This window comes from Papio anubis, chromosome 16 (assembly GCF_008728515.1).
Source record: "Papio anubis isolate 15944 chromosome 16, Panubis1.0, whole genome shotgun sequence".
Lineage (NCBI taxonomy): Eukaryota > Metazoa > Chordata > Mammalia > Primates > Cercopithecidae > Papio > Papio anubis.
Genome location: NC_044991.1, coordinates 6,540,058 through 6,554,078, shown reverse-complemented (window position 1 = coordinate 6,554,078; position 14,021 = coordinate 6,540,058). Strand labels below are relative to the sequence as shown.

The window sequence follows — 14,021 nt, the reverse complement described above, 5'->3', positions numbered from 1 at the left end:
CCCCTGCTCTAGACCCTCTGAGTGAAGATGGTGGCCCTCATCAGAGGTGAGCAGGACAGGTCTCCGTCCTTGGGCACATTTTATTGCAGCTGATGGATGCTCTGCTGTGATGCACAAGGTGGGGAGGGCAGGGCCTCGGTTGCCACAAAACACTGGCACAGAGATACCACCCCGGCCCCGGCCTCTGGGCGCTGCTTCTCTTCTGACTGAAGTGGAGAGAAGCCCGATTCAGGCCCACCCAGCCTGTGTGGACCCGGACCTGCTGAAGATTCTGAGCCCACGTCTGACCCCCCGGCACCCCCTGGGCTGGGCAGCGCTTGCCGTACCCACTGTGGTGTCCCAGGACTGTGGGCTCCTCGAGGGGTCCTGCCTCAGTCTCGGAGCCACCAAGAGGATCATGGCACAGTTTAGAGACCACCAAAGTCACACAGCTCAGAGATGGCAGGTTCCTGGTGTCTACTCTCAGCTTCCTTTTAGGAAAAACAAAGAGCCTCTCACAGCCTTTTTCTTCTCTCCCAGAGTCCCTGGAGTCCCGTTTCTCAATGCAGGATGTCAGAAAGTCCCAGGGCACTCGGCAATGAGGGTTCCTCGCCACCCCAAGACCTACCAAAGGAGAGTACATGGGTCCAGGCCCCTCTGTGTTAAACATGCCCCCGGGAGTCTGGGGCCCGCTGAGGTTTGGGAATTGCTCCTCTTTAGGCCGCGTGAGCAGCCCCTAGCAGACCGAGGGCCATGGTATTCAGTGGCCCGTAGGGGCTTCATGTCCGGGGTCCCAGGCCAAGGCGAGCCAGTCATGAAGGCTGACAGGCGGCAGGGGCTGACCGTGAGCTCCGGAGCCCCTAGACACAGAGGTTCCTCATCTAGGGCAAACGCCTGCTCTGAGTCGGACCCCTGCCCTGTGAGACGCAGCTGCTCCCTGGTCTGTGCAGAGCCTCTGAGCCCAGCCTACCATCACCATCACCAGGTGGCTGGGAGATTCGGGCGGAATCCGCAGAGACAGACACACCGCCACACACAGCTGCCTTCCTGGGGCCTGCCGCCCACCCTCTCAGGCCCACTGTCCTCCCCTAGGTGGGTTCAGGAATGAAAGCTACCCCACGGGGACAGTTAAAGACCAGAGATGCCTCTGAGAAAGTGTTTGGTGACACTGAGGCTCGAAACGGCGTCTCTGTCCTCCACCTTTCACAGTCTCTGGGTCAGATGCCCCGTTCCTGTCAGTGGCCCCGCCGGCTGGGGCAGGACCCCTCAAGGAGCCTGCAGTCCTGGGACATCCGAGCAGGCACGGCACACTGCCCAGTCCAGGGGATGTCGGGGGGTTGGACGTGGGCTCAGAGCCTTCAGGAGGGAGCTGCGAGTTCCCTGTGGGAGCCACATGAGCTGGGCGGGCCCAAATCTTGCTTCTCAGTTCAGCCAGAGCAAGGTGTGAGGACATGCTAGATAGGGCCATGCTTAGATTTTTAGTGTGGGTTGAAGGGGCTGTTCCCAGAAATGGCCTCTCCGAAGGCTGGGATTGGGTAGTGACCTGCTCGCTCTCCGTCCTGCACCGCCTCCCATACACGTGTGGATGCACGGCCTGGTCCTCCTCCTTGCACACCTGAGATAGATGCCTCAGAGGGGGTCTCAGACATGGGTCATACAGGCACACCAAGTCCTTTGGGACAGGAGAGCTTGGAAGATTTGGCGTTTGGGCTGAAGGATCTGAGCTGGGGAGCTGAGATCTGAAGGGTAAAGGAAACGGGCCAGGGAGAGAGTGTCGGACAGCGGGAGCAGGTGCCATGGCTCAGGTCAGGCAGCAGTGAGGCTTCAAGGAGGAAGGCCAGATGGGCTGGAGCAGATTGCACCAGGAGGGCAGGAAATGAGGCTGGAGAGGGGCCCTGGAGGCTGCATAGAGGACGCTGGCCTTGATCCCAGCAGGAGTGGGAGGCTGTGGAGGCCTTCGCGGAGACATCGTCAGGACTCCCGAGTGCTCCCTGCACATTACCTGGACTGTCCTTCTCAGGCATCAGATCTGTATGACTTCAAAAACAGCTTCTCCACGTTGTCAGTTTACACTCTGCTGCCGGGAAGCTGCATCACATCTGTGTCAGCAGCAAAGTTTCACTCAAAGCCATTTTCTTTCTTTCTTTCGTATTTTATTTTATTTTATTTTTTATTTATTTTTAAAATTAGAGACAGAGATTTCACTATGTAGCCCAGGTTGGTCTGGAACTCCTGGGCTCAAACCATCCTCCCTCCTCAGCCTCCCAAAGTGCTGGGATTACAGGCGTGAGCCACTATGCCCAGCTTCAAAGCTGTTTTCATTCTGACCGACACGGTCAGTGTCCCCAGCCCCATGGGAGCCTGTCTGGGCTCTGGGACCCTGGTCTCTACTGTGTCCTGGCCGTCTCCACTTGTATGTCCTGGGGGGTACCTGGCTTCTGCCTGAAGCCTCTCTTGTGCCTTTTTTCCTCTTTAAGAGAGAGACGTGGTGTAGAGCCTCCCGGTGAGTGGAACCTGGGCCTCACCCGCCCCATGCTCTGTGCAGGTCCCGGAGCTGGACAGCGTGGGCAGCCTGAGACCCCCTTGCCCTTTCCTGCGTGTGTTCAGAGGTGCTCGGCGCCCGCTGGCTTCTGTGTGGTGCTGGGCATTTCTGCTATGGAGCACGCCTGGCTTCTGTGGGTGCCTCCTCTGCAGTCCCGCCTCTGCACCATCTCCACGGCACTGTCCTCCATGACGGGCTGGGCTGGCTGCCTGGTGTCTGTGGGATCCAGGCTGAAACATGGAGGGAAAGCAAACAGGTAGAGAAATAGAAAGAGGATGAGGATGAGCACATTTCACTGTTAAACCTCATCCACCACCCCTTTTTTTTGCTATTTATTTCTCAATATTTTTTCTGCATGTTATTTTCATACAACATTGCATATTGATTCTTTTCCACTGAATGTACCAAACATTTTCCATCTCATTATAACCATCCCAGCTCTTCACATGTGTTTATAAATAGTGGCCACAGGGAACTACCTGGTGCCTGGAGCTTTCCCACATACCGGATCCCGGCCGGGGGATGCATCTCATGCCCTGTAAATGCCGCTCTCTCCTTATTTCTCCTGAAACATGGAAATGGTTTGGACCAGCTGCTGGCGGAGTCTGGGAAGGGCGAGGTCAGGCAGAACGATGGAGTTTGACTTCATCCCCTTCCGGAAGAGGGGAAGGCGGGAGGAGGCCCCATCCACCTTCCAGAAGGCGGTTCCTCACAGTCATGCTCCCCTAGTGCTGGGTTCTCTGCTTCTCCATTTGTCAGAGATGAGTCGGCCTCCCCCGGCTCCCCATGTCCCTGCTACCCCCACAATCGCTGACCGTGACTTCCTTTTGTCCCTGGCAGAGGAGAACGAGGAGCGCACGATGATCGACCCCACGTCCAAGGAAGACCCCAAGTTCAAGGAACTGGTCAAGGTACGGAGCTCCGTCTTGGTTGGAATCTTCCTCTTAGGGCGAGGCCTCGGCTTTGGGGTTCAGGGCTCTCGTGGACAAAGGGAGCTAAACCCGGGGCTCCTGAGAGGGACGTTGGTGCTGCGTGAGAAGGTGGGCAGACGTGTTGGCAGAAGAGGATGGCAGGGGGGATCCAGCCCACAGTGCTGAGTGCCTCCCATGTGCCCTGCTGGGCTGGGGCTTTAACAACCAGGCTTGTGAACTCTTGGCTGGACAGAGCCCGGCAGGAGGGGATTTTAGGATTAGGAGTGAGTGCTGGCGTGAGCTAGTGTAGTACCTTACGGATGGAGTTGGAGCTCTGTCTGGAGCCTGGTGGGGTCTAGATTCAGATTTAACCCTGAAAAGCAGGAGGGTGACCCCTCTGGCCACTCCTGCCGAGGAGTCATCTGATGTCGATGCCTGCGCTGAGTGGACGGTCAGTTTCCACCATGTCTGGAGGCGTGGATCCCAGCTGGGCGGGGAACCCGGCTGCCCCGCTCCCAGAGGTCAGGGAACAGTGAGGGAAGGGGCCCGTGGCGCCGGCCTTCTGGGGCAGCGGCTGTCCTTCTCCAGCGTGGCTCCTGCTCGCCGTGAGGCAGTGCTTGTGTGGGTCCAAGTACAGATTGCAGTTTTGGTTGCTCTGATCTAAACCATGGTAGGGCTTGAGAGGGAATCTCCTGAAGAGGAGAGGCTGTGGGCTCCGCCTGACCCTGGTGAACCCAGGGTGGGCTCTTGGGCAGACGGCCATGGCAGACACAGACACTTGACTTCCACAGCTCACGGCCAGCTTGGGCACCCCAGGATTCTTGAAAATGCAGATGATGACAGTGTCTGCCAGAAACAGACATTTTTCTATTAAAAGTGCTTTTTAAAAAGCTTCTCCACCTTCACCACCGCAATGGACCTGACACTGGGCTGTACAGCTGTGTTTTCATGAGGGCTCATTCAGAATAAGTAAAATGGCTTGCAAGTTATATTCTTTTTAAAATTTACATTGAGGCCGGGCACGGTGGCTCGTGCCTGTAATCCCAGCACTTTGGGAGGCCAAGGTGGGTGGATCACCTGAGGTGAGAAGTTCGAGACCAGCCTGGTCAACATGGTGAAACCCTGTCTCTACTAAAAATACAAAAAATGTGCCGGGCTTGGTGGCGGGCACCTGTAATCCCAGCTACTTCGGGGGCTGAGGCAGGAGAATGGCTTGAACCTGAGAGGCAGAGGTTGCAGTGAGCTGACATCTTGCCACTGCCCTCCAGCCTGGGCACCAAGAGCAAAACTCCGTCTCACACAAAACAAAACAAAACAAAAAACCGAAAATAAACCATTCCAAATGTCAGTTTTAGGGTCCACCCAAAGATGTTGACTCTTAATAAATTACTTAATTTGTTTTATTTTTTTCCCTCTGAATACCCACTTTGTTATTTTGAACAGAAGAATGTCGACGAGGAAAGTCACTGTCTTTTAGCCACCAAAATGTTGTTCTCGGGGGATATTTAAGCAAGGGATGCATGAGAATTGTCAATCTTCTCCAGAGAAACAGACTCCATTGTGTCAGTATCTAGAGAGAGGTTTATTATGATATTGGCTCACTTGACTATGGAGGCCGAGAAGTCCCACAACCTGCCGTCTGCAAGCTAGAAAGCTGGAGGGCTGGTGGTAGAGATGCAAGCCTGCGTCTGCAGCCCTGAGTAGCAGGAGCAGGGTGGGAGAAGATCCAGGTGCTGGCACTAGCAGCCCCCTGCAGAGAGAGGTGAATCCCACCTTCCTCCACCTTTTTGTTCTATGGGATTGGAGGAGGCCCACCTGCCTTGGGGAGGGCCGTCTGCTTTACTCCATCCACCAATTCAAATGCTCATCTCCTCTGGAAACTCCCTTCCAGACACACCCAGAAACAATGTTTCACTGGCTGTCTGGGCACCCCAGAGCCCAGGCAAGTTGACACAGAAGATGAACCATCCCATACACCTTTCTAAAGATTTTTTTCTTTGATTTTTGAGCAATGCTTGAGAGTTCACAAACTCCATTCACGGGATTATCTCCTTGAAACAACTCCCTGGGGAGCTGTGTCATTCTTGCTTCCACGTGGAGACTCAGAGAGAGGTGAAGAGGCTGGGTGCCATGGCTCATGCCTGAAATCCCAGCACCTTGGGAGGCCAAGGTTGGGGGATCGCTTGAGCCCAGGTGTTCAAGACCGTCCCGGGCAACATGGCGAAACCCTGTCTCTCTACAGACAGAAAATATATATATATACACAAAAATTAACTGGGTGTGGTGGGAGGTGCCTGTGATCCTCGCTATTCAGGAGGCTGAAGTGGGAGGATTGCTTGAGCCCAGGAGGTCAAGGCTGCAATGAGCTGTGATTATGCCTGTGAATAGCCACTGCACTCTAGCCTGGGTGACAGAGCAAGACCCTGTCTCAAAAAAAAAAAAAAAAAAAGAGAGGTTTAAGTAACTCCCCACTCCCAGGTGCTGGGGTTGGTGATGTGTCTGGGCTTGAGTCACTCTGTCCATTTGGTGCTATGTTCACTGAGCCGGGTTGAGTGCAGGGTCCTGTGCTGGGCCCTGGGGCTGGGGGATGGATAAGTGATTTCCCTGCTATGCAGGATTTCATTTATGTTCCTCCCAGATGTCTGCAGCGCCACCCACCCCTGCCTTTGCTGCTTTGCCACCAAAGACCCCCAGGCTGTTTTGGCCTTGGTGGGGCGAGGGCTGGGCTGCTGAGTGCCAGCCCACCGTGGAGGGACCACAATGTCTGTGGCAGCCAGGGCCAAACTGAAGGGACCCGTGGAGGCTCCGGCTGCTCCACCTCTTCCAGGTTCCAGATTGAGAAGAAGGCCACATTGAGGAGCATGGGGTGGACTGACTGGGGAGGCGAATTAACATCCTTTGGGGCAAAGTAGGACTAACGACAGGAAGGAGCCAAGGAATAAATGCCTCTCCCCGCCTTCCCCGACATTCGCTTCTGAGACCATGGCTCATGGAGATGGGCCGCGTGGCTGAGCATCAACTGGGTTTTCTTCTGAAGCCATAACCAGCTCATGCACCTGCCTCACCTCCCTTCCCCTCCCTGTTGCTAGCCTGGGATGCCCTCCCCTCACCCCCAAACCCCTGCCAAAGAAAATGCATCAGCGGTGAGCTTTGCCCTGGTTCTGTTTCGCAGGGAACCTGGGCCAGAATCATGGTCCCCAAAGATGACCATGTGATAATCCCTGGAGCCATTGACTATCATCTTACATGGCAAAGGGACATGACAGGTGTAGGTAACGACCTTGCAATGGGGAGGCCATCCTGGATGATCCAGGTGGGCCCAATGTGTTCACTAGTGTCTGTATAAGAGGGACATGGGGAGCTTTGCCTGCACATGAACGTGGCAGCTTGACCCTGGAGGCAAGGTGGTAGCTTTTGGCTCTGAAGTTGGAAAAAGGGGCCACACGCTAATGGATGCAGGCGGCCTGTGCCTCTAGAAGTGGAAAAGACAAAGAAATGGATTTTGCACTGGAGAACCCAGAAGGAACCCTGGAGCCTCCAGAAGGCACCAGCCCTGCTGACACCTGGATTTTAACCCAGTGGAACAGATTTTGGACTTTGACCTCTAGGACTGCAAGAGAATCCACTGAGCTGTTGGAAGCCCCTGGGTTTGTGTTAATTTGTTACAGCAGCCACAGGTAACTAACACTATCCCCTTCTCCAGGCTGTTGCCTCCAGCTGCAGCTGGCAGACCCTGGCCACTAGCGCCAGGCAGGGTGGGTTTTGGTGCCTGCAGCGGCAGCATCCTTGGCCATTTCCCGGAAGGGCCAGTTGCCAGACACTGAGAAGCCTGTTACTGTGACCGTCCCACCAGCCTGAAGACATGTTTCTGGAAGGCTCCACCTGCTCTCAGACTGCAGGTTGTGTCTCAAAGCAGGCTGGCAGACGTTTTCCACTCTCGATCAATCTTTTCCAGAATAAGCATAGACACAGCAACCAGGAGAGCAGCATCGGTTTGGCTGTCAGTGGCATGTTAGTTACTGTAGTGGTGGCACAGAGGGGATGTACATTAAATATTAGTTCTCCCTGACTGTAGCCTTTTAAACAGAGAAGCGTGTGGGTGGCAGCAGGTGAGCTGGGCTGCACTTGGTTGATTCTCATTTCTCAGGCATGCAGGGGGCTCTCTGTGCGGCCGGGATTTTTCCCTGAGTCTGGATTTGCTCATGTTCATGGGCTCTCAGCACCTCCTTTCTTCTGGTTTGGGGAGTCAGGTCCTCACTGCACGAGGCCAGAGCAGCATGCTTGTGCAGGTAGGGGTGAGCAGGGGCGAGTCAGCCTGCCAGCCGCTGCCTGAGCCAGAGGCTAGCACTGTGGCCCGTCTTTGGGCTGCTGCTGAGCGGAGCACCCACATACATGCTCTGCCCAGACCCTTTCTGTGTCATTCGCTGCCTCCCCTCCTCCTTCACTGCCCCGGCCACCCTGACCAGCTTGCTGCTCTGAGGAAACACTGAGCCAGTGCCCACTGGTCATCAGGTGAAAGGGGACATCCCATAAGCCCACCCTCACTTCTGACACCAGTGGCAAGTTCAGGATCTCCAGCACTGCCCTGAGGTTTGATCATTTGCTAGAGGGACTCCCAGAACTCACTTAAAGCTGCCACACCCACTCTCACAGTTATGCTTTCTGATGGTGAAGGGATACAGGTGTAAATCAGCCGAGGGAAGAGTTGCCCAGGGCAGAGTTGAACGCACCCACACGGCGCCTCCATTGTCCTTTCACCATGGCGTCTTGGGCAGCGTTACTCTCCTGGTGATGTGGGACAATGCGTGTGCAGTATTGCCAGCCGGGATAGTCATCTGAGCCTCCGTGTCCAGAGTTTCTGCTGGGGCTCCCTTGCATGGGTGTGGCTGACTGTCCACATGGCTCATCTGTCTCCAGCCCCTCCAGCAGCTGGCCGATGCAGTGCGACCCAAAGCCCCTCCCTGAATCACACAGTTACTCTCTGGCTGGCCTGAGGCCCCCAGGTAAGCAGAGGTACTTTATCTGGCAAGGCATTCTGGGGCTTAGGAGATCACCTCCCAGGGGCCGAGGGCACAGGCCCAACTTCTCTGTGGGCAACGTTAGGTTCATTATCACATACCTGGTCTTCGGACTTTCAAAGGCCCATGTCTGGAGCTGTCTTCTCCACTTCTTTCAGTTTTCTCTCAGTGCTTCTTCCTTGGAGACGTATTTCCTGCCCCTGTCACTCCATCACTCTCCTCCTAACCCCAATTACTTTTTCTTTGCTGGGCTTGCTCCTGCCTGGAGTCATTTCCTACTTACTAGTTTGTTTTTGGTCTTTCTCCTCCCCTAGAATGTAATCTTATGCTGTGAGGGACCGTGACCGTTCTCTGGCCTGCTGAATCCCCAGGGCTGGAGTCCTGCCGCACACACAGAGCTAATTCATCCTTGACGGACAGTGAGAGAACTGATGGGGGTTTTTGTCAGCAGCACCAACATGAGGTTCACACCAGGATCTCCCAAGATGGCATGCGACTTAGAGACAAGACAGACGTGGTTGCTTTTTGTTGTTGTTGTTGCTGTTGTTTTGTGTTGTTGTTTTGAGATAGGGTCTTACTCTATTACTCTATCACCTAGGCTGGAGTGCAGTGGCACGATCTCAGCTTACTGCAACCTCTGCCTCCCAGGCTCAAGTGAGTCTCCTGCCTCAGCCTCCCAAGTAGATGGGATTATACACATGCACCACGATGCCCAGCTAATTTTTTGTATTTTTAGTAGAGAGAGGGCTTCACCATGTTGGCCAGGCTGGTCTCAAACTCCTGACCTCAAGTGAACTGCCCGCCTTGGCCTCCCAAAATGCTGGGATTACAGACATGAACCACTGTGCCAGCCACTTGTGGTTTTTTTGCTCCACCCCAAACCTGTGAGATGGCAGGGAGCAGGCTCTGGGAAGAGGAGGTGAGGGTTGGGGTAAACCTCTGGATTGGATGCTGATGTAGGTGGTCCCAGGTGCTCGCCTTGGGAGGAGATGGCCAGTCTGGATGGTGCAGACAGAACACCTCCATCCACATTACCTGCGTGATTCTCTCTGCTTTCCAGAGCATCCTTTGTGTGCTGTGGACTGTAATGATCTAATGCTAGTGGATTACATCTAAGTAGACCTTAGTAGAGGCCACCTCCCAATGGTTCCTCGGAGGCATTCGGTCCTGAAGCAGACGTTGTTAGTGCAAAGCACGGACCGTATGCAGGTCTGAGCAGGTCAGGGAACAGACAGGTCTGGCTGACATCCCGACCCGCTGGATATGGTGGTGTGGCCATTGCTTGTGGCCACATTGCAGTCTTGAATGTCCCTCTTGGAAACGGGGGACATTTCCAAGGACGCCTGGCTGGCCCTCTTGTTTTCTCTTTCTCTGTTCTCTGTCATCTGCACTTTTTTTCCTCTTGTCTTGATTGCCTGTCCTGTCTTCTCCTGTAGATACCCCGTCTGACCTCTGCTGCCTTGGGACTGTTGCAGTATAAAATATTATGAGCTACCCTCTGCTCCTGTTTTAAAAAATCCTTAGCTCTGACTAAGCCAGGCACTGAGAATGAGGCCAGTCATTCAAAACTTGTCTCTGAGCATTGATTATACTCATGTATTATACTGTTAAGGGGTGAAGGTCGGCTCTGGGGTCAGCTTCCTGGATTCAAATCCCAACTCAGATTAAAGTGGGAGGCTAATAGCACCAACCTGACAACCTCAAAGTGTCATTGTCAGGATAATGTTAGATCATACACTTGATCACCCGTTAGCACTGTCAGAGCAGTGCTGGGAACATGAGCGTGAACAGGGCAGCCCGGGAGGGAGGTGAATGGACAGACGGGCAGTGCCAGTTTGGAAGTGGGTGCAGGAGCCTGGAAGACTTACCTGAAAGTCATCTTTGCTGGTGTTTCTTCTTGTGTATTTTCTCTAACCTTCTCCAGCAGCGACCTGAATTATTTATGGGTGAACAGTGACTGCTGCCCAGGCAACTAGAGGTTTATAGATGAGATACTTTAAATTTTTAGTGATTCTTAAAAGCGGGAGGGGCCACGGGGCACGGTGGCTCACGCCTGTAATCCCAGCACTTTGGGAGGCTGAGGCGGGCGGATCATGAGGTCAGGAGATCGAGACCATCCTGGCTAACATGGTGAAACCCCGTCTCTACTAAGATACAAAAAATTAGCCGGGCGTGGTGGCGGGCACCTGTAGTCCCAGCTACTCGGAAGGCTGAGGCAGGAGAATGATGTGAACCCGGGAGGTGGAGCTTGCAGTGAGCCGAGATTGCGCGGCTGCACTCCAGCCTGGGCAACAGAGCCAGACTCCATCCCAAAAAAAAAAAAAAAAAAAAAAAAAGCGGTGGGTGGGGGGTGGCTATTCTTATGCTTTCCAGAATGAATAGCCAAGGAAAACCTATACAGTTGCGATATAAGGAGAAACCTAGACCTGACCTTAGCCTCCGGGTCCTGGTGCAGATTCCTAGCACACAGCACCTAAAACCTTTGCGATTTCCTGAGTGATAGGAACGTCTTTTGTTTTTCATAATGAGACTTGGGTTTATGCTAATGAGGTGACTCAGGGTTACTCTGGCCCCAGAGTAACCAAGCACAGGATTAGAGGGGTGGGGCTGTCAGTCCTACCCACCCCCAGCCTCTGGGAGGGGTGGAGAGGGGCTGGAGAGTGAATCAAATCGCCAGTAGCCAATGATGTAATCAGTCGCCTACATAATGAATCCTCCACAAAACCCATCAACAGTGGGATTCAGAGAGCTTCAGCACTGGGGAACACCCATGGAGGTGCTGGGAGGGGGACACGCAGGGAGAGGGCATGGAAGCCCCTCCCCTCCCCAAAAACACTGTCCCATGAAGCGTTTCCTATTAATTACGCTGTCCCTGAGTTCTTTTTTTTTTTTTTTTTTTTTTTTGAGACGGAGTCTCACACAGGCCAGGCTACAGTGCAGTGGTGCGATCTCAGCTCACTGCAACCTCTGCCTCCCAGGTTCAAGTGATTCTCCTGCCTCAGCCTCCAAAGTAGCTGGGATTACAGGCGCCCGCCACCAAGCCCGGCTAATTTTTTGTGTTTTAGTAGAGATGGGGTTTCACCGTATTGCCCTGGATGGTTGCAAACTCCTGAGCTCAGGCAATCTGCCTGCCTCAGCCTCCCAAAATACTGGGATTACAGGCATGAGCCACCGCGCCGGGCCCGCTGTGCCTGAGTTCTAACCTTTATAGTAAGTTGGTAATCCTAAGTAAAATGCTTTTCTGAGCTCTGTGCATTCTGGCAAATCACTGAACCTGAGGTGAGGAGCCCTGATTTGTAATCAGCGGGAAGAGGAGCCTGGTAGCCCCATCTGCAGCTGGTGTCTGAAATGAAGTCTGTTTGGTGGGACTGAGCTCTTAGCCTGTGGGGTCAACTCCAGGTAGTTGGCGTTAGAATCAGATTGAATCGTAGGACACCCTGTTGGTATCAGATAAGCAGAGAGTTGCTGTTGGAATGACACGTTGGGTGTCAGGAAAAAACCACACAGAACTCCTTAAGCAGACTGGTTGAAAGCAGGCTGACTACATCTCATCTGGGGGTCCCCCCAAGAGCAGATTTCACATCTCATTCCCCGGTTGATTGGACAAGACCCTTCCTGATCTTTAAGTTCTGTTTTCTTCCTCCCTTTGTCTCTGTGAAGAAAATCAGCTGCGTGAAAACCATCCTCTGGGCAGAAATTAGTGCTGTTGGAGCCACACAGAGGTGCCCTCCCGTGCCCCCTGGGCCCCACCAGGCCGCGTCTCCCCCTGCCTGTTGCAATCAGCCCTCGTCCGACTCTTTTTGGAAGTAATTAAAACGTAACTGTCATAGCTCTGGGGGAGACAGGCTGCAGATTCTGATTATAATTCAGAAGGATCTAAAGGAAAAGTATTTTTTTTTTTTTAATTCTGGTTAAAGCAAAATCTCATAAGACGTGCGTGATGGAGTGGTGTGCACGAGCACAATTAATGCACATCCTAGACATCTGCCCGCAGGATTCGGGGTTGGCAAGTGAGTGCGTCCCTAAAAATAATGACTAGCGCTATCTTTAAAAAGTCTTTTGTGACACAGCGGATTAAGATGGATGGCCTGGGAAGTACAGTGGCAGCATGAGCTGTGGTATCCAGGAATAAGTTGTACCTCCTCGGGGTGGCGGTGGAACTGGGCTGTGAACGGTTTTTGCTTCCCAGAGCGGACTGCCGTGGCCTGCTGCGTGGAATTTGATTTTAATCTTTCTGTTTGTTATTTTTAGGCTTGATCTTGGACCGGGTTCGAGATCCAGATGCGATTTTTTTTTTTTTCTTTTTTCAGTTTTCTGTATAGCAGCAACATTGTCTCTTGTATATTTCCTAACAAGACTGAGCTCTGAGCACGGCAGCCTCTGGAACCAAATGTCTGCATGCCTAAGAGACCTTTCTAGGAAGTCCATAGATGGTTCTGCGGTTTGAGCCCCTTCTGTGGGTCTGTGCCTGCTTTAGCCACGGGGAATATGACATTGAACAAAACACAGGCCCCGCCTGGGAGGAGCTGCCAGGCCAGCTGAGAAGACAGACCGGATGAGTGAAAATGAGATCACGTGGCCTGCATGCTCCGAAGAAGGCTGAGGCAGGAAACAGGACTATCTTCTCCCCACTGAATTGTCCTGGTATCCTTGTTAATATCAGTTGACTGTGATGTGAGATTTATCTTGGATGCCTCTTTCTGTTCCATGGGTCTGTGTCTACCTCAATGTCAGTCCCACAGTTTTGATGACTGGAGCTTTGTAGTCAGGTTTGAAATGGTGGAGTGGGGTCCTCCAGTTTTGTTCATCTTTTACAGATGGTTTTGGCAATCCTGGAGTCCCTTGAATTTACATGTGCATTTTATTATTATTATTATTATCATCATTATTATTATTTTTAGATGGAGTCTTGCTCTGTTGCCCAGGCTGGAGTGCAGTGGTGCAATCTCAACTCACCGCAACCTCTGCCTCCCAGGTTCCAGCGATTCTCCTGCCTTAGCCTCTAGAGTAGCTGGAATTACAGGCACACACCACCATGCCCGGCTGATTTTTGTATTTTTAGTAGAGACGGGGTTTCACCGTGTGGGCCAGGCTGGTCTCAATCTCCAGACCTCAAGTGATCCACCAGCCTCGGCATCCCAAAGTGCTGGGATTACAGGCGTGAGCCACCGCGCCCGGCCTCTATATGCATTTAAGACCTACTTGTCAAGTTCTTGAGAAGCCATCTGGAGAGTGATTAATTTGTAAAAATGATACTTATTATCTTTTTGAACTGTCAAAGTAATATATGCAGCTGAAAACCTGGAAGACAGAAAAATCCACCAGAAGGCAGGGCTGTTTTTTTTTTTTCCATATGTGTCTCTTCAGACTTCTCTGTGTTTTTCATTTTTCTTATACAAATGTGGAATCATTCCAGAGCTAGTAAGCGTCTGGGGCCACATTTGGCTTAGTACCTTGGGAGAAATTAGAGCTGGAGTTACTGGGTCATATAGTGTGCACAGGGCTAGGGGCTGACTTATTTTCCTTTCTGAATGAAGACTCTGAGGTCCAGAGAGGTTAAGTGAGTGACTC

At 52.9% G+C, this 14,021-nt stretch overlaps 1 protein-coding gene across 9 annotated transcripts in view; it reads left to right on the top strand.

Annotated features, from left to right (window-relative positions):
* The window catches only part of PARVB (parvin beta), a 162,034-nt gene that overhangs the window by 98,512 nt on the left and 49,501 nt on the right, over nucleotides 1-14,021 (top strand). For all 9 annotated transcript variants that reach the window (XM_003905676.5, XM_009217458.4, XM_017945377.3 and 6 more), the window contains one exon: nucleotides 3,362-3,432. In XM_003905676.5, coding sequence (XP_003905725.1) covers nucleotides 3,362-3,432 — 71 coding nt within the window. The remainder of the gene's footprint in view (nucleotides 1-3,361; nucleotides 3,433-14,021) is intronic.